General features: G+C 41.3%; 1 protein-coding gene and 1 pseudogene across 2 annotated transcripts; one reads left to right on the top strand and one right to left on the bottom strand.

Moving 5' to 3' along the window:
- The first annotated feature begins 85 nt into the window (after positions 1 to 85).
- On the top strand, positions 86 to 14,464 carry LOC115108350 (semaphorin-4E-like; annotated as a pseudogene).
- A 7-nt stretch (positions 14,465 to 14,471) lies between these two features.
- On the bottom strand, positions 14,472 to 18,759 carry LOC115108349 (secretory carrier-associated membrane protein 4-like). 2 transcript variants are annotated; one of them, XM_029632566.2, is made up of 7 exons: positions 18,513 to 18,759; positions 17,922 to 17,953; positions 17,148 to 17,276; positions 16,871 to 17,027; positions 16,669 to 16,770; positions 16,278 to 16,395; positions 14,472 to 16,101 (listed from the first exon to the last, which is right to left on the bottom strand). In XM_029632566.2, exons 2-7 carry the CDS (start codon positions 17,926 to 17,928, stop codon positions 15,922 to 15,924), a joined length of 693 nt encoding a protein of 230 aa, XP_029488426.1. In that variant the 5' UTR covers positions 17,929 to 17,953; positions 18,513 to 18,759; the 3' UTR covers positions 14,472 to 15,921. The 2 variants fall into 2 exon arrangements, with proteins under 2 accessions (XP_029488426.1, XP_029488425.1); XM_029632565.2 differs by having other exon boundaries at positions 15,900 to 16,395.
- Positions 18,760 to 19,472: the final 713 nt, after the last annotated feature.

Raw genomic sequence — 19,472 nt, 5'->3', positions numbered from 1 at the left:
GTCAATCAACGTCCATCCTTCGAAAATAGAAAAACATGGTCACGTGATACCTTGCACCGTCTAGGTACTTGTGGTGCTTTCACGACAACTGGGAACTGTGGCCTTCAGGTCGGAAATATACAAATATGCCCGAGTTTCCGGCTTGGAATTCCGTGTTGGAAGATCATTAAAAAGATTCTGCCCAGTCAGAGTTCGTTTTTTCCTAGTTGTCTTGAATGCACTGTAGTAAGAAGTGGAGATTTCCGAGTTCCCAGTTGTTTCGAATGTGGCATTGGTAGAGACGAACTTCATGGGATTATCGAGCTAACGTGCACACTAGCCAGCAAACGTTACAAGTGGAGCCGAAAGATAATACCGATGTCAAATGGAAGATACTCTGGATCAATTTCTAATTGCGTAGACTGAGAATAAATATAACTGTTCCAGGTAAGTCATGTAGGCCTATTGGTATTTGAATTTTCGCGAGCAGCATTTGTTTGGTTGTTCTTCATGGGTGAGGTCAATTTGTAACAAGTGAAATTATTCTCAGCTAACTAGCCAGCAACCTTGGTAGCAGGCAAAGTGGTGTAACAAGATTATTATAAACGTCATCGACTCCCTTTAGTGAACACCTTTGGCGAGTTTTAATGTGCAACGTTAGTGATTTTTACCTGTCCTAATCAGTAATAATTCAAGAAGCGTCAATATTCGCCCGAATAAAGTAGTGTTATAGCACGTCCTTTTCACAATTTACCTTTTCCCACCTGTCATTAATTTAATTTCTTTATCAGAATCAGAAATGTAATATTTTACGTCAAATTTATAACAGAGTCCAGGTGTGCGGTTGAATCAGCAGCTGCATCACAGTCAGGTCAGAAACATTGACCAGCTGTCCTAAATATAATTATGCAAATTGTCATATTAATTATAAGAGAAGTGCTTTCAATCATGTATTATATGGAACCTATTTTTTTTGACTAGCTGTCCACTGTTTTTAATCTATTCTCCCAAAGATGTCATCAACACAGACTGACATTAAATATCTGAACAATAAGCTGTATTTTCAATTTATTTAAAGATTGTTTACATTGTAATAGGGAAATGGGTTTATGTCAATGAATATGTAATTAACCAATTAAACATATTGCATAATTGGTAGAATGCTCTATGTTTATGTTATCTGCCCATAAGTGATTTAATGAACATGTTGTCATTGTTGTGTATTATGGACACACAATTGCACTGGGATTTGACACATGATGTCAAATCCCAGTGCAAGTGGTATGCTGCATAACAGCTCAGAGAGGCAGAAAACATTTGTGTAAATTCTCTAAATCAATAGGGATTTATTTTACCAGTGGAAACACATTGGACATGACCAGCCTGGTATGCCAATATTCCTAGTGGCAAAGTGGGACCTGGTCAATTAAATAGTCAGTTGGCAGAAGTTGGGTATTCCCATGAAACTGTGCAGTATGAGATTTGAAGGAGTTCATATTTTCCTTTGTCTCCCAGCTCCTGCTGAGACTTGCCCATGATGTGTTTGTGTAGGCAGCCTAGCCATGCATGTTTCACTGATTGTGCTCAATTTGTTAGAACAGGGCCTAGTAAATAAAAGGTTGTCTGTTTATACTCAAGTCATTGTATAAAACATTGTTTCATAAATTGTTATAGCCTATATGAAGTCCCCAGAGGCTGATCTCACTATTCATAACCCTGGTCATTCATAACCCCATTCATGGAAGAAAAAAAAAGAGTTTAGCAATTAGTTGTATTATTCCAGCTAATTACCCTAACAACACATCTGGTGGCCTATTGTTATCTTGATAAAATTATTTATTTTAGTAATCTGAGCTAGTGAAAACATAACCTTGTCCTGAACTGGGTGTGTTTTTTTCCACACAATGGTGTTTCACAACAGTGGCTATGACACAAGGAGTGTCAGAGGTGAACTCCCAGTTTCCTGTTCAAACCCAGCCCCATGGAACACTCTGTCACTGCCATTCACTGCTCTGGTAAATCAGTTACAGTACAACTCAATTCTGCGCTGCAGTAGCCTACAGATTAGGAGAGGGCATTTTTGCTCAAGTCAAATGTAGAAGCACTAAGGCCCAGGCCCTATTCTCAGACCATCTGCACCAAATCAATCTCCAGATTATGAAATTGGAGTGTCAGTACGAGTTTTGGTTTTAGTATTCTGGGGGCTGCCATATCCGGTCTGCCACAAAGTACACATTTGGATTCCCCTTGCCTAGTCTAGTGGAGCGCTACATATTGAACTATGCCAGAGGTGATTGAACTTAATATCCACGACTAAAAATATCTTAATGACAGGAGAGTCCAGAACTGTTTAGAGAGTGTGGCGGTCTTGACCCCTGTTTGATTCCTGTAAACCTTTTCTAGCTGAAATTGTCTGATCACCTCCACATCTCTTCTCACTTAAGACTTTCCTGCTTTTTACAGGTGGCCTTTGAACCCTAATCCTTTCCAACTTTCTCCCTCTAGGTTAATAGTGTTGACGCTCAATGAATGTCAATGTCATTGTCGCTATATACAGTGCCTTCATAAAATATTCAAACCGTTTGACTTATTCCACATTTTGTTGTTACAGCCTGAATTCAAAATGGATTTAAAAAAATATTCTCACCCGTCTACACACAATACCCCATAATGACAGTGAAAACATGTTTTTAGAAAATCTTGCTAATCTTTTGAAAATAAGGGTTGTGAATACTTTACAAAAGTACTCACACCCCTGTGCTATGACACTCTAAATGGAGCTCTTGCATCCAATTTCCTTTCATCATCCTCTACAACTTGATTGGAGTCCACCTGTGGCCAATTCAATTAGACATAATTTAGAAAGAAACACACCTGTCTATATAAATTCCCACAGTTGACAGTTCATGTCAGAGCAGAAACTATTGTACCATGAAGTCCAAGGAACTGTCAGATCTCCGAGAATTGTGATGACGCATATATCTGGGGAAGGATCTCCATCGTTGGTAAATGGAAAAAATATGGAACTACCCAGACTCTGCTTAGATCTGGCCGTCCGACCAAACTGAGAAAACGGGCAAGAAGGACCTTGGTCACGGAGGTGACCAAGAAACCAATGACCACTCTGCTAGAACTCCAAAGTCCCTTGGCTGAGATGGGAGAACCTGCCAGAAGGACAACAGTCTCTACAGCACTTCACCAATCTGAGCTTTATGGGAGAGTGGCCAGACTGAAGCCACTCCTGAGAAAAAGGTACATGACGGCACGCCTGAAGTTTTCAAAGAGGCACGTGAAATACTGCGCGCATAATCTTTTGCCTTGAGTCAATAATTGTACTATTTGGCCTGAATGCAAAGCGCTATGTCTGGAGAAAACCAGGTACAGCTCATCACCGTCTAACACCATCCCTACCGCAAGGCATGGTGGTGGTGGCATTATGCTATGGGGATGCTTTTCAGTGGCAGGGACTGTGAGACTGGAAAGGATAAAGGGAACAATGAATGGAGCCAAATACAGGCAAATCCTTGATGAGAACCTACTTCAAAGTGCAAACAACCTTAGACTGGGGGCAAAGATTTACGTTCCAACAGGACAATGACCCCACGCATACAGCCAAAGCAATGCTAGAATGGCTTCAGAACAAGAATGTGAAAGTCATTGAGTGGACCAGCCACAGCCCAGACTTGAATCCTGTGGAAAGACTTGTAGATTGCTGTTCACCGTCGCTCCCAATCTAATTTAACTGAGCTTGAGAAAATCTGCAAGGAAGAATGGGAGAAAATCCCCAAATCCAGATGTGCAAAGCAGATACAGACATACCCAAGACGACTCAAAGCTGTAATCGCCACCAAAGGTGCTTGTACAAAGTATTTACTCAGTGGTGTGAATACTGTTGTAAATGAAATATTTCTGTATTTCAATTTCACAAAATGTTTTTTACAAATGTTTTCATTTTGCCATTATGGGGTATTGTGTGTAAATGGGTGAGAAACTATTTAATTCATGTTGAATTCAGTCTGTAACACAACACAACTTGGAATAAATCGAGGGGTATGAATACTTTCTGATGGTATGATAACTGAGTGTACAAAACATTAGGAACACCTGCTCTTTCCATGAGACTGACCAGGTAAAGGCTATGATCCCTTATTGTTAAATCAACTTCAAACAGTGTAAATGAAGCGGAGGAGACGGGTGAAGATTTTTTTTTTTTTTTAACCTTGAGACAATTGAGACAGGGATTGTGTATGTGAGTTATTCAGAGGGGGAATGGGTAAGAAAAAATATTTAAGTGCCTTTGAACGGGGTATGGTAGTAGGTGCCAGGCGCACCGGTGTGTCAAGAACCTCAACGCTGCTGGGTCTTTAACGCTCAATAGTTTCCCTTGTGTGTGTCAAGAATGGTCCACCACCCAAAGGACATCCAGCCAACTTGACACACGTGTGAGAAGCATTGGAGTCAACATGGGCCATTATCCCTGTGGAACGCTTTCGACACCTTGTAGACTCCATACCCCAACGAATTGAGGCTGTTCTGAGGGCAAAAAGGGGTTCAACTCAAGATGAGGAAGGTGTTCATAATGTTTTGTACACTCCGTGTATATCCAAATCAGCAGGTAGCCTACTTAACTCATTTAGCATACCCTCAACATCTGCTATGTAGGTGAATTGCATCAATTATGGAGCTGTCAATGGTTGCTTACTGATTCAGGCATGAAGCAATCAGAATTAGAAAATGTATTCAAATTGAGAAGTTAAATTGTACAAATTATATAACTTGGGTTTTGCGTAGTTCTAAATTTCTAAAGTGTTTTTATATAGATCCTCAATCTGGTTTCTCTGACTGTACTAGAAAAAAGACCATTCATCTCCAATAAAATAACTCGTCATCGGAAAGTGAGGGTGGTTGATCATGTGAATGGATGTGGCTTAGGTGTCATAAAAGCTTCACGAATCAACAGAGTGATGTGAATAGTGAAACCAGACTGGAGGGCCAGTGAAATCATTTGACAACGTGTTTTGCATTGACTCACTCAACTTGTTAAATGTTTCATTGTTGGCCACAAAAAAGACTAAAAACACCAGGAAATCAGCTCCAAGTGACTTTAATTTTGGAAATCTGTTCCCAAGTATTCCCATGTGGAATCGAGACACGTGATCATATAAAAATGTAAGCAAGGTTTGAAATGTTTTGGTCAAAAATTATATCTGTTTGGGCTTTTTGCGATCAATTTGTAGTCTACAAATGATTTGTAATTATGTTCCGGCCCCTGAACATCCACTTAAAGTCATTCCGCGGCTGAATTTAGTTGATGATCCCTGTTGTAGGCATTCCTGTTTGTCTTCCATGCTTGAAAATATCTGTCAAACACAGTGAATAACAACTTGTATTCATTCAAACCAGCTGTAGTGCTTAACTGTAGTCCCCCTCGCCTGAAGCGTAAAGTATGTGTGCTCTGTCAACAGTTGAGCAGTCGCTAGCATGCACCAGCTCGTTTCTGTGTTTTTAAAGTAACAACAAGAAACCAGCATCTGTTGCAAGGGGCTATTTTTTTTGTTGTCTGTTTAACAGCATTTCTGTGTTTTTGATCTCCGAAATAAATACGTCCTCAGTGTTTTGTTACCTGTCATGGATAGCGCCCTAGGTTTTTCTTGTGCACGTGACCTGGCTTGGAAAAACTCTGCATGGGCCCTTGTTTAGTCTAAAGGACAGTCTGAACACCGTCTACGCAATGGATCCAACGGAGGGTCGTTTGTGTAGCTCTCTACATAATTCTTAGTACTTTTGTGAGGCTGAATTTTTCGAACTCGACGCAAACGCAGCTCTGTTTCCAAAGACTGAAATCACTATGGAGAGCCCTTAACTAGGGCCCAGGGTTTGTCCATGTCAGGTCTTATGGTAAGGAAAAACGCAAGTGCTCTAGTCATAGGAGCAGAAGGGATCCAACCCAAGTATTAAAACCAGTGAATCACAGGAGCCTCTGAGTGTTAAATGAGATAATCAGTGTGATTTGCATGCATGCCCCAACCTGAGCATATTTCCAGCTGCTAGTATCCTGGTAATCAGAAGGAAGCGGCACACACCCAGGTCCTTATCATTGGGGGCAGACAGACAGGAAGAGAGAGTAAGGGAGGTGGAAACCTATTAATTTCTTTCTTTTAGCCAGTTGGATCATAAAATCAATGTGCTCTTTGTTTTGTCTTTAGACTACTTCATGCAGAGTCGTTCTTACTCATGTATTGTGTTCTCATGTCCCTAGATGAGAGCCTCAGGACCAGCATAAAGATCCCCTGAATTGGGAAGTTTGAACTACCACGTCCTACAACAGTACCTGGGACAGTATGGATTCTTTCCTGAGCTACAGAGGAGGTAGCAGCAGCTGCAAGTGTTTATGTTGGAGGCTGATACCATCAGAACACTAATACTGGAGTCTTTATAGCGACATGAACTGCTGACCTTGATCTACAGTGTGTTATTGTGTAAGCAGGACTAAGCAGTGCTCCCACACACCCCCTCCAACCTGGGCGCTACGCCATGTCTCCTCTCTCTGCTTTGGGTGTTTTCTGTGGATTGTTCCTTCCTCTGTCTCTCAGTGAATACAACACTCACAACTGTATCCCACGGAAGAGTGTCCTTTACCAGGGTAAGTCCCTCACTCTCACATCTCACCCTCAATCCCTGTTTTCTCATAACGGTGTAGTGGAGTGCATCTGTTTCCTCAAATACTAAAATGTTGGAATGAAAACACACACAGTTTGTGATACAGAGCAATCATTGAGTTTTCGAATGCTTTCCTGTTTAGACAATATGAAGCTGTTCAGAGAGGAAGGGATTTGTAACTACTCCACCATGTTGGTTCGAGAGGATTTGGGCCTGCTGCTCCTCGGGGCTCGAGAGGCTATCTATGCCCTGGACATCAATGATATTTCCATCAAGAAGTCATGGGTATTCAGTTATCCTCTTTAGCTATCAGTTATCCTGTATCATTTGCATACATTATTTTATAAATCACAAATGGACTGCAATAAAAGGCTCCTGTAACTACTCTGCGGTGACCTAATACCAATGCCTTGGAATCATAAATCCATTACCTAGAACATACTTTGATGTGCAGCTCTCTGTTAGGTATACTGGCGGGTCACCAAGGAGAAACAGATGGAGTGCACATACAAAGGGAAACATGCTGAAGTAAGTGGCTCCATCAATCATGAAACCGTTCTCCTCACAGATATCTGTGAAGTGAGTTGTTTATCTGAACACCAACTGAAGACAGGACAAACAGAACCAGATAAATTCACTGAAATCCATAAAATGACTTCTCATCCCCGTTCTCTTGCAGATCGAATGCCGTAACTACATCCGGACGCTGCATAAAGTGGATGATGGCAGAATGTATGTGTGCGGGACAAATGCTTTCAGCCCCACCTGTGATTACATGGTAAGAATAGCTTGGCCAAAACAGGACAGTTATGACATCTTCCTGTAAGAATAGCTCTGGTATTTGAAGCTATCATGTGACTGCTGCAGACAGTCAGTTGTCATTGAATATTTACAGTGAGTGTGAAATGTTTGCATACTACAAACACCTGCCTTCACTCTCTCTACTGTTAGTGGCTACTGAGTGTAACACATTTTGCCCTCTGAGGATTAGTATAAAGTATATACCTACCTCTCACTCCCTGAAACAGTGTGAATGAATACAACTAAATAGTGGCTTTGTCTGTGACCGTGACAGACGTATTCTGAAGGACAGCTGAGACTAGAGGAAGCGCAGGAGGAGGGAAAAGGGAAATGCCCCTTTGACCCCTTCCAGAGATACTCATCCATCATGGTCGGTATGTACTCTGCCTCTCTTGTCTGTCTCTGGTTATCTGCTCTCACACAATGCCAGACTTGTTGCATCCATTGAAGTCCAACTTGCACCAACTGTAAAGTGGGGTTTCAAAGGTGCAATCTAGAACTTTCATTTTCGGTTGAAAATGCTGCCGCTGCACTTGTTTAAGTGGAGGGGGGGGGGGGGGGTTGTAAAAGTGGAGGGGCTGGGTATTTGTGAATTGAACAAGTTTTCTACTTTATGGCTCAATGTGTTTATTACTTTGCGTTGCCAGTGGCAAAATTAAAGATTGCACCTGTAATTCTCTAAATACTTACAATATTATTTACTTTGCTTGAAGATCCATTATGTTTCCCCCTTGTAATTCTTATGTCTCTGATCTGCCAGGAAATGACCTGTACTCTGCTACCTCAATCAACTTCCTGGGCTCTGAGCCTGTTGTTCTCCGCAGCTCTTCCTCTGCTCTCCGCACCGAGTTCAAGAGCTCCTGGCTCAACGGTCAGCTCTCCTTCGCTGTTCATACTTGTTATAAACTTCTATACTGCTATACACCATGCCTTATATTCTATTCATTTGTACACCATATCTCCTAACACCTGCCGATGAACTTTGAATGGCAAAATGTATCCATAGCATTTTACATACTCTGTGCCTTGAGTAATAGCCTAGATCCTATAGGTCTCTGTGTTTTTGAATTATGAAACTGAACTTCAACTTCTCCTGTAAAACAGTTCCTGATAGGTAGTGTAATAAGTGCTCATTATGGTTTGATTTCAGAACCCAACTTTGTGTACATGGACCTTGTCCCCGAGAGCAATAACAACCCAGAGGGCGATGATGATAAGGTCTACCTGTTCTTCAGCGAGAACGCCATGGAGTATGACTTTACAACAAGCTCATGGTGTCACGAGTGGCTCGTGTATGCAAGGTAACAACTTGTTACAAATTTACTTTCAGCTGCAAGAAGTACAAGTTTCATTGGTCCATACATGGTATTTTACATATAAAGAACAGTACACTGTTTAAACAGTGCAAGGGTATAGTGTGTGCATGTGTCCTTCTCTCCAAAAGTTTTCACTTGTTTGACTAGAACTCACACTGTGTAGGGGGATATGGGCGGCCAGCGGACGCTCCAGAGGAAGTGGACGTCGTTCCTGAAGGCTCGTCTGGACTGCTCTCTGCCAGAGTCCAGCCTGCCCTCCATTGTACAGGATGTCTTCCTACTCAAAAATGATGACTGGAGCAAAAGTGTTTTCTTCGCGGTGTTCACTCCCCAGTCGTGAGTATTCTCAATAGAATCCAGTGACTTTAAAGTTGGTAACATTGTTTCAGTAGGAAGTGGACTGAGATTCTCACTATGTTTTAAATGGTTGCTTTACATGCACGTTTACCATAATCGTAGGGCCAGGAGTTTTCCCCAACCATGTGACCTGACCAGGTAAAAGCCCTGGCTAATGGAGGGATAACTATGGCCTAGGGTATTTATCACGTGGTCAGGAAAGACATAGGGCCCTAACCATAATATATATTGGTGGTTTGAAAACATCAAACATGTTTTTCTGACTGTGTGTTTGCGCTAGGAGCTTGTCCGACATGTCTGCAGTGTGTGCGTACAGTGTGTCAGCTATCGGAGACGTGTTCAATAAGGGGAAGTTTAAGACACCAGTGACTGTGGAGATGTCCCATGTGAAGTGGGTAATGTACAGTGGAGAGGTGCCCACCCCCAGACCTGGAGCCGTAAGTCCCAATTTAATATCATTGTGAATCTCTAAATGGTTTAGGGCCACAAAAGGAAATTATCAACTTTTCTACATTTCAACTACTAACTCAGCACTAATATATTTATTATCATTATCAAGTTATTACCACTCATCAATCCTTTGTTTTTCAGTGCATTAACAATGCAGCACGGGCCCTTGGGATGGAGCGCTCCCTGGACCTGCCAGACAAGACCCTGCAGTTCATCAGGGACCGGCCCCTCATGGACGAGGCCGTGCGCCCTCTGACCGGGGGTCCGCTGCTGGTCAAAAAAGGTGCCATGTTCACGCGCCTGGTGGTGGACAACGTGCTAGCTCTGGATGGAGAGAGATACGCAGTCATGTTCATCGGCACAGGTACTGTACAGCACACACGCAGCCCCAAAACAGACTTCTTCTGGCAGTGGATATCAATGACACGGGTGTCCTTCTCTTCTTACAGAGAACGGCTATGTGCAGAAGGCAGTGAACTATGCTGGGGAGATGTTCATCATTGAGGAAATACAGCTGTACCAGACCCCAGAGGCTATCAGGACGCTACGCCTCTCCTCCAGCACGGTAACACTAACTCAAGTCAATCAAACTTGATTTGTATCACACATTTAACATGCGTTCTTCAAATTTCTTATTGGCAACTCTGGTTTAAAACCCCAAGGTGCAGCAACATTTTACAAAGCATTTTGCAAAACAACATTTTACTGATAAAGGTAATTCATACAATGTAAACATAACGGTTTTTCATGATCAATGTCAGTTTATTGTTGTCTACAGGCATTTCTGCAGACCGATGGTTACTCATTTACGTTTTATTTCCTTGGCACTTACAATAGAGCATTCAAGGAGAATGGCATTGTCATTGCTGTTACTAACAGTGGGTGGAGCCGACTCATCGAGCTGCTGACACTCATGTGGTATTTGCTTGTTTGTATTCTTGTTTCCTCAGGGTCAGTTGTATGCAGGCTCAGATTTTGGAGCAGTGCAGATGCCTCTGAGTGACTGTGGCCGCTATGAGTTGTGTCTGGACTGTGTCTTGGGCAGAGACCCTTACTGTGGATGGGACCTCTCCACTGGCATCTGCTCTGCTGTGGCCAGTTCATCCTCTGACACGTACGCTCCACACTAGCATTTTCACTGGGGAGTAACCTCTGACTTTAAATAAAGATTACAAGTGTTTACTATATGTTTGAATTTAAGTATACACTTGATATATTAGGGTATTTGTCTTTCAGGAACATGATTCAAAGTCTAAAAGATGGTGATATATCAAAATGTCCAAAATCAGGTAAATTGATTTCACAATAAATGTTCAGCACATTACCAACAAAGAACAGATCTAGTCATCACTTCCTTTGACAAGTAGATACACATAGAAATAATTGTGTTTTTTGTGTGTTTGTTGCAGAGACTGTGAAGCCAGAGAACTACACCTTAGTCCCTGGGAACAACATCAAGCTGCCGTGCCATCCTGCCTCCAACCTGGCTCAGGTACACTGGCTCTTCTTAGGGCAACAGCTGCATGCTGACGCTAAGTATTACATCTACAACGGAGGAATCCTTATTCTTAATGCCTCTGCCTCTGACGCGGGCCAGTACACCTGTGAGTCTGTAGAGCAGGTGAAAAGCAGACGACACACCAGGACTATGGCAGTCTATCAACTGCGGCCCCACACTAATGCAGAGGGTGAGGAGGAGGAGTCGACGACGACACAGTCCCCCCATAGCCACAATACCCCACTACCAGAGGTACCACAGACTTTGGAGCCCCCGCTCCCTCCTGAGTCATGGAGTGTAGACAGCAGGGTGGTAGGCCTGCAGGTGGCGGTAGCGCTCCTCTCTCTGATGCTGCTTGGTCTAGTAGCCTGGAATCTATATAAAAGGAGCTTTAGAAACAGATCTTCAGAGAACTCAGGTGTGGGCCAGGTGAAAAGGCTGTCAGTTGACTACATTCAAAATAGGACTTCAGTGATTAAGTTGCTGGGACCTACACCCAGTCGTAACGCAAACAATAACCATCACGCGGTCATAGCTTTCAAAGGGAATGGGGAGCACCACTTTTCCCTGGGAGGCAAAATTTCCACTATGGATGGGTTGGGTTACATTGACAACGAGTCAGAGATCTGACCCTGAGTGTTAACCACTCTCTGGGGTTTGCTCTCTTTCTCTCACCAGGCAGCTGATTTAGGACACTATGGCAATGTCAAGCTCTGTACATTGGACTTGCAATAGAGGGGAATGTTTTATATTTTTCTAGGAATTGTCCAGAAAAACATTTTCCCACCAGGTTGAATTTATTTTATATAGTCATGCCATAATGCAAATATACAGTGAGCTCCAAAAGTATCTTGCAGAGTAGAAATTAATGGTAAATAATGCATTGTTGTGAGTCACTTATTGTAAATATGAATAGAATGTTTCTAAAAATGTTAATGTGGATATAGATAGTCCTGAATGAATTGTGATTAATTAGAAAGTTACAGATCAAATATCATACCCACCTCTCACAATTACAATAACAGGGAAGGTTAGCATGATATTTGTGCATCTAACTTTCTCACTCATAATTATTCACAATTTCATTCAGGACTATCTGTAATCATGATAGCATCCACATTAATGGAGAAGTGTTTAGAAGCATATTTTTTTTTTTAAAGTACAATAAAAGTGACTAAGATGACAAAATATATTATTTACCATTCATTTCTATTGGGCACAAAATAATCTGAAACACTACCAAAACAAACAGCAAATTCATCCAACAAGTTTGTAGAAAGGGAAAGACCTAGTCAGTTGTACAACAGAAATGTGTCTTCCGCATTTAACCCAACCCTTTTGAATCAGAGAGGTGCGGTGGGCTGCCATAAATCGACATCCACGTCTTCGGCGCCCGGGGAACACTGGGTTAACTGCCTTGCTCAGGGGCAAAACGACAGTCACAAGCTTGATGTAATAATCATTGTGTGTTAGGAATATGGGAACAAATACTGAACTACTTTAATACAAAAGTGAATTTGTCCCAATAATTTTGGTCCCCTAAAATGGGGGGTGGAGGTGAGAGACTATGTACAAAAAGTTCTGTAATTTCTAAACGGTTCACCCGAGATGGATGACAATTACTCTCAAATTAAATCTGACATTCTGCACTTCAACCTCGGCCATTGTATCATTTAAAATCCAAAGTACTGGAGTGCATAGCCAAAACAACCAAATGTGCCACTGTCCCAATACTGTTGGAGCTCACTCTACTGTGCTAAATATTTGGTACAGTTATGGTATATTTCAAATATTTTGTATTAAAGGCCCTGTGCAGTCAGTGATTTTCCTATATTTTGTATATACAGTACTAGTTAAGTTGACACCTACTCATTCCAGGGTTTTCCTTTATTTTTTGTATTTTCTACATTGTAGCATAAGTGAAGACCTCAACTATGAAATAACACAGGGAATCATGTAGTAAACAAAGAAGCCACCATTTGCCTTTGACAGCTTTGCACACTCTTGGCATTCTCTCAACCAGCTTCATGAAGTAGTCACCTGGAATGCATTAAGTTAATTTGTGGAATTTCTTTCCTTTTAATGCATTTGAGCCAATCAGTTGTTGTGACAAGGTATGGGAGGTATACAGAAGATTGCCCTATTTGGTAAAAGACCAAGTCCATATTATGGCAAGAACAGCTCAAATAAGCAAAGAGAAACAACAGTTCATCATTACTTTAAGACATGAAGGTCATTCAATCTGGGAACATTTCAAGTGCAGTCACAACAACCATCAAGTGCTATGATGAAACTGGCTCTCATGAGGACTGGCAGTTACCAGCCTCAGAAATCACAGCCCAAATATGTTTAAGTAACAGACACATCTCAACATCAACTGTTCAGAGGAGACTGTGAATCAGGCCTTCATGGTCAAATTGCTGCAAAGAAACCACTAAAGGACACCAATAATAAGAAGGCTTGCTTGGGCCAAGAAACATGAACAATGTACTTTAGACCTGTGGAAATATGTCCTTTGGTCTGATGAGTCCAAATTTGAGATTTATGGTTCCAACCACCGTGTCTTTGTGAGACGTAGAGTAGGTAAACGGATGATCTCTGCATGTGTGGTTCCCACCGTGAAGAATAGAGGTGTGATGGTGCTTTGCTGGTGAGGGCCTGATTTATTTAGAATTCAAGGCACACTTAACCAGCATGGCTACCACAGCCTTCTGCAGCGATAGCACGAACCAGATGGGATATCATTCATTTTTCAACAGGACAATGACCCAACAACTCCAGGCTGTCAGGGCTATTTGACCAAGAAGGAGAGTGATGGAGTGCTGCATCAGATGACCTGGCCTCCACAATCACCAGCCTCAACCCAATTGAGATGGTTTGGGATGAGTTGGACCGCAGAGTGAAGGAAAAGCAGCCAACAAGTGCTCAGCATATGTGGGAACTCCTTCAAGACTGTTGTAAAAGCATACCAGGTGAAGGTGGTTGAGAGAATGCCATGCTACTTTGAAGAATCTCATTTTGATTTAACACTTTTGGTTACATGTGTGTTATTTCACAGTTTTGATATCTATTATACAATGTAGAAAATAGTCAAAATAAAGGAACTCTTGAATGAGTTGTGTCCTTTTGACTGGTACTGTTTGTATATGTAGCAGAAAAGCGATAAATACAAAAAGGGTCCTCAGTGGTATGGGTAAAAATGTACAGCAACTGACATCAGTCACTTCACTGGAATTAGTTTTTCTTCTGGGAGTTTGTTTTACACAATGACAGACAGATGAAGTCTGCCTGTCGTAATGTCCCTGCCATTATGATCTACTGAAAGCTGTGAATACAGTATTGGTATGGCATTTTGTACTGTATTGAAAATAAATGCATACTTTAAAGTATGAAGTAAACACAATGTAATGTGAATTGTTTGATTGAAATGTTTATGGTAGTGAGTCATTGCTAGGCTCGTACGACCCATCCTGATCTCGCAAGCTTACATTCTGTTTCACTCCACGGACACAGTATCTGTGTAGCGAAACAGAATGAAAGCTTGCAAGATCAGGGTGGTTCGTGCTAGGCTTAGTCATTGCAGCAACACATTTGAAGCATTTTCAAGAATGTCTTCTATATATTCACTACAGAATGACATGCATTACAGACAAGCCATACAAAGCAAATTAAAAATAAACCTCATTATGGTAGTTAACCCTGGAGATGAACACTTGAGTATGTGACTTGGAACTTATTTGATTTTTCTATTCAAGATGAGTGGCTGCCGCTCTCCCAACCACATTGTAAACACAAAGCTCCAGCCTGGAACACACTGACTGAGATGAGCTGTTTTGGAGCACTGGCTAGAGAGAAGGGTTATTACACAACAGGGCACTGACCATCAAAAGCAAAGAAAGATCAGTGCACTGCACAGGATGAGTAAAAGATAAAAGGCTCAGGTTGAATTAGAAGGACACAGTATCTAACAGTGATGTGTTTAAGCACATTTCTCATTGGCTTCGTCTAGTAGCAGCACTTATGGCGACAGTCAAGGGGGGGGGAAGAATTAACATGCAAATACCTCATGTACGATTAAGGTGCATTTAGTTTTCAGAAACAAGGCAAAAGCAGATCAAGCAAGAAGAAAAGGTATCAAAAACAAACACTTGTAATATTAATAAAAAACTAAATACATCTCATCACTAAATAAAAAATGCACTATATCCATATATCCAACTTCAAGGAGAGGACCCTGATCCTTCAGTCATGTCCAGTAGTGTTAAGGCTTTTGTAGATTTCAAGAAGTACAGTATTGTACTGGCAAGAATTGATCACCGAATATGGCTGCCAAAATTGATCCAAAAACAACTTTGGAATCACCTTGCTTTTCTGTTTCAGACATATCAATTTTCTTGAACAGTATTAATTATGCTACTGTAATATAAAAGACCCCTAGCTCTCCAAGTACAAAAGAAAATCATATATATATATATATTTTTTTTCTTCCAGTCGCTCTTTCAAATATGAGGGAACAGATTAATATTTTGAGAGTAGAAAATAAATGTAAACATGTAATGGATCATATTTTGAATCTCCATCACATATTTTTCCAACAATATAAGGCTTAGATGTGTTTCCCTGGAAAAGCTTCCCACTCCAGGAAACAATGTCTATAACAGTGGCCTCTTAAGTCTAAAACAAAGTCCTGCTGAATAAAGTCAGCTGATTATGCCTTTTTTCCCCTTAACATTCTTAAATTCCAGCTATGCATTTCATATAGTGTCAAGGTGAGATTGTACTAGTGTGGCGTGGTGGACTATCTTGCATGCCATGGAATAAAGTGCTCTGTCTCCATCTAGAGTCCACTTAGGGTTTTATTTACCAGGGGCCATTGTCTGGGTAGCTTGGCACAGCGGGGTATTGGGGTAGGCTTGGGCCAGTTTCATTGATAGCATTGAAGCCGGCCTCTCTCACAGGGGCGCTCTTCCAGAGTCCAGTGGTCCACTCTTCCTGTGCACGCTCAAAGCTGCCCCCCCCGCCACGGTACATCCCATGAACCTGATAAAAGCAGAGCAGACAAACCAACCAGTCATACAGTCATGGAAGTTCATTCTCTTTCCTTGCCTACAATGAGAATTGTCAAAACGGTGATGTATTTTTTCTGGTTTGTGTGTGTGTTTCCGGGTGCTCGTGCATTTTTCAGGTGTGTGTGTGTGTGCGCACGTTGGACTCACCCTGATGAGAACCAATCCCATCAACACAGTCACCAGAGTAAAGAGCAGAGCTGAGAATAGCATGACTACAGCAGAACCCACGTTGTAGCTGAAAAACAGCACTGTCGCGATCCAACCACTTTGGGGGTTTGTGGTGGAGCAGTGGGGTTAGTATTTGTCAATGGCATGAATACTGGATTACATCAACTGTAGTTATTCACCTATCACAGCATGACACTGCAGTGAGTAAAATTAAGGTGGCATTGATACATAATCTACAGGTGATCTTTATTGCCAAACTGAAGATTTTTCTATATTCCTGAGGTAAGTGAAACATAAGCCATTCAGATATAGCAGCCAAAGTCCTAGACAGTCCCTTCCAGGCTTGAGGAAATAAAATATTCATACTCACCAAGCACCCCAACCAGAGATGCCCACAGTCTGAATGAGAGCAAAAACACACTGGAGGAAGAAGATGAAGAAAAAGGCCATGAAGTTGAAGGAACTGTCAGCTCTAAGAAAGACAAAGGGAGTTAGGGAAGTCAGTCAAGAAAATTGTATTTGGAGTGAAAAAGTATAGATGTTCGGCTTGACGTTTGTTGAGTGGACCTTACCGAAAGGCCTTGTAGAGAGGTCTAAACCAGCATGTGTAGCTGCACGGACTGAAGAGAAGAAGCCAGAGCAGGGAAAGGCCAAAATTGCCTGCACTTCCCCCTCCTGCCCACCAAGCTATGCATGACACCACGTTCACACACAGTGTGACTGAATACACTGCAGAGAGGAGCAGAGATAGCAGAAAACATTAACATTCACTCAGCATTGAATGAAACACAGTCCAGTTCCCAGAGTAGGCCTGTGTGTGACTCAAGAAGGTTTGTTGGTGTAACTCACACATCCAGAGGTTGTAGACCCTGCGCACCAGCTGTCGGTGCGGGGCTGGGATCTCCTCCTCCACATTCTGGTAAAAGCAGGGCTTGATTCGCAGGAACTTAGGCAGCAGTGGGAAGTTGTTGATCCGCTCTGAAAATGGATGATTACAATGTGGGAAAACAGGATGTCAGTGCAGAGATGGCACAGGAAAACAAGAATACAGTGAAATTTGAGATTTTCTTTAGCGATATTATAACAAATGGTGAGGCACAATAGTGAAAGTGGTCAGTGTTATCAGTTGATCTTTATGTCCACAATTTAACTATGAGAATTTGTGATTAAATTATCATAATAATATACAACAAAATAATAAGTAGAGTTACATGTCAGGATATTATTTGACAATAAATAGTATTGTTTTGACAATTGTAATATTATTTTTGCACTAGTTGGCTGTAGCTGCACCAAAACTCCAGTATTTCTCCATCTTCTTTTTAAATAGGGAGACAATTTGATTTCAGAACTTATTTCCATGAGTGATCAAAACTTGTTTTCTCATGGCTCCCTCTTGTCCAGCTGCAGCAGACATATGGTGAGCAATACATATAGCATCTTGAGAATTGCAACACATCGTATCGGCACCTATGTATCGGGATAATATCATATCAATAGCAATTCCCAGCCCCCTTGAGTGTGTCACTTATAATCTGTGTCATGCATATGCATTCCTTGTAGCAGGTACATGTCATGTTTCATGAAGAACATAATTGAATTGCAAAACATTTAGATACAAACCTGTCATTATGAAATCCTATGCGTGTCCTTTCCTGCAACATAATACAAATAATTGGCACTTTCCATCTCATAAAAATTCAATGAAAAAAAAAAAAGTATAAATAATTATCTGGGTACGTGCAGTGTCTAATTTACAACTAATCAACAACAACACAAGTCATATCAAGATGATGACAAAGGTGAAATTATATGCACGAGATGGCCAGGTCACGTGTCCCTACTAGATACGGGTACGCTAGCTAGGAGGTAATATTTTCTGTAAACCCAGTTTAAATAATAAACGTAGCTTTGATACATTTCTTATGTTAAGTTAAGTGGCTAACTATGATTTGGCAATAAAATATAAGACCACGCGTAAAATAAAATGTTTGAATAACTACCTCTATTAGCAAGCTAACGTTAAATTAGCTAGTACTGTCAGTATGTAGATGATGATTTGTTAGCGGTCTTCAAGCGAAATGTAATGAAAAGGCTAGCTGCTGAGTGGATACAGTGAACTGTTTGATAACAGATTCAATGTTAATTTAAAGAAATAAAGCTAGTGACTGTGTAACTTATTTTCTTGTAATTCAATGTTTCGCTAGCACCTACCTGAAAACCACTAACTCCAGTTCGGTTCGGGATGGTCGACACTAGCTACCACAGCCACAAACTCATAAACCCCGCCCATTTCTACATTCTACTTGAAAGCAGATTTTTACAGCTAAACCTAATCTCAGTCCTAACCTTTACCACATTGCTCACTTTATGCCTAACCCTAACCTTAAATTAAGACCAAAACGCGACATTTTGTTTTCATACATTTGTACGATATAGCCCATGTTGACTTTGTGTCTGTGCTATCTAGCTAGTAGAGGAAAGTGTTGGGGTCGCGTCCAACCAAATCTCCCGCACTGCATTGAGGGAGTGGTAGTACAACACAGGTCCCACCAAGGCAAATTTGAATACAATTGTTTCGATTGTGAATCTACAGATCCCGTGACCTTATATAGTGCGTGGAGGGAAGACGTGTGACTTCAGAGAGAGATGGATGATTATTGTCCCTTGACATGATAACAGCTACGTTATGGAAAATTGGCAATGATGTATTTTCTTGATCAACTATCAGTTTTGTGGAGTTGATGTTGAATATGATTTTCTATTGTCAGGAGTTTACTATTGCCCGATACCCTTGACATACGTTATATTGTATTGTATACCATATGGTTAGGCTACATATTGGTACCGTACAGTGTCCTAGGAATATTTTCTACAACACATTTTGCACCCCACAGTAGCAGAAACCCAAACAGAATATGTGAAGAAACTTCACTTTCTGTTGATCTCAGTCATACCTAGTTAACCATCACTCGTTACTTTCCCAAACCATAGTATTTTCTGGTGATTTTCATTGCGACATGTTACTTGCCAACTGTGTTCTCCAATGAGTTAATCAATGATCATTGTGTCTGTAACTCTGAATTGTATTTATTTGTTGAGAGAGTGCATCTGACAAGGAGGAGCCCTCACATGAAGGCCTTGTGAGAGGAAGAGGAGATCGACAATAAATAA

This window comes from Oncorhynchus nerka, linkage group LG24 (genome assembly GCF_034236695.1).
Source record: "Oncorhynchus nerka isolate Pitt River linkage group LG24, Oner_Uvic_2.0, whole genome shotgun sequence".
In the NCBI taxonomy this organism is placed as follows: domain Eukaryota; kingdom Metazoa; phylum Chordata; class Actinopteri; order Salmoniformes; family Salmonidae; genus Oncorhynchus; species Oncorhynchus nerka.
Note: the sequence above shows the minus strand (reverse complement) of the source record. Positions and strands in the feature narration are given on the sequence as shown.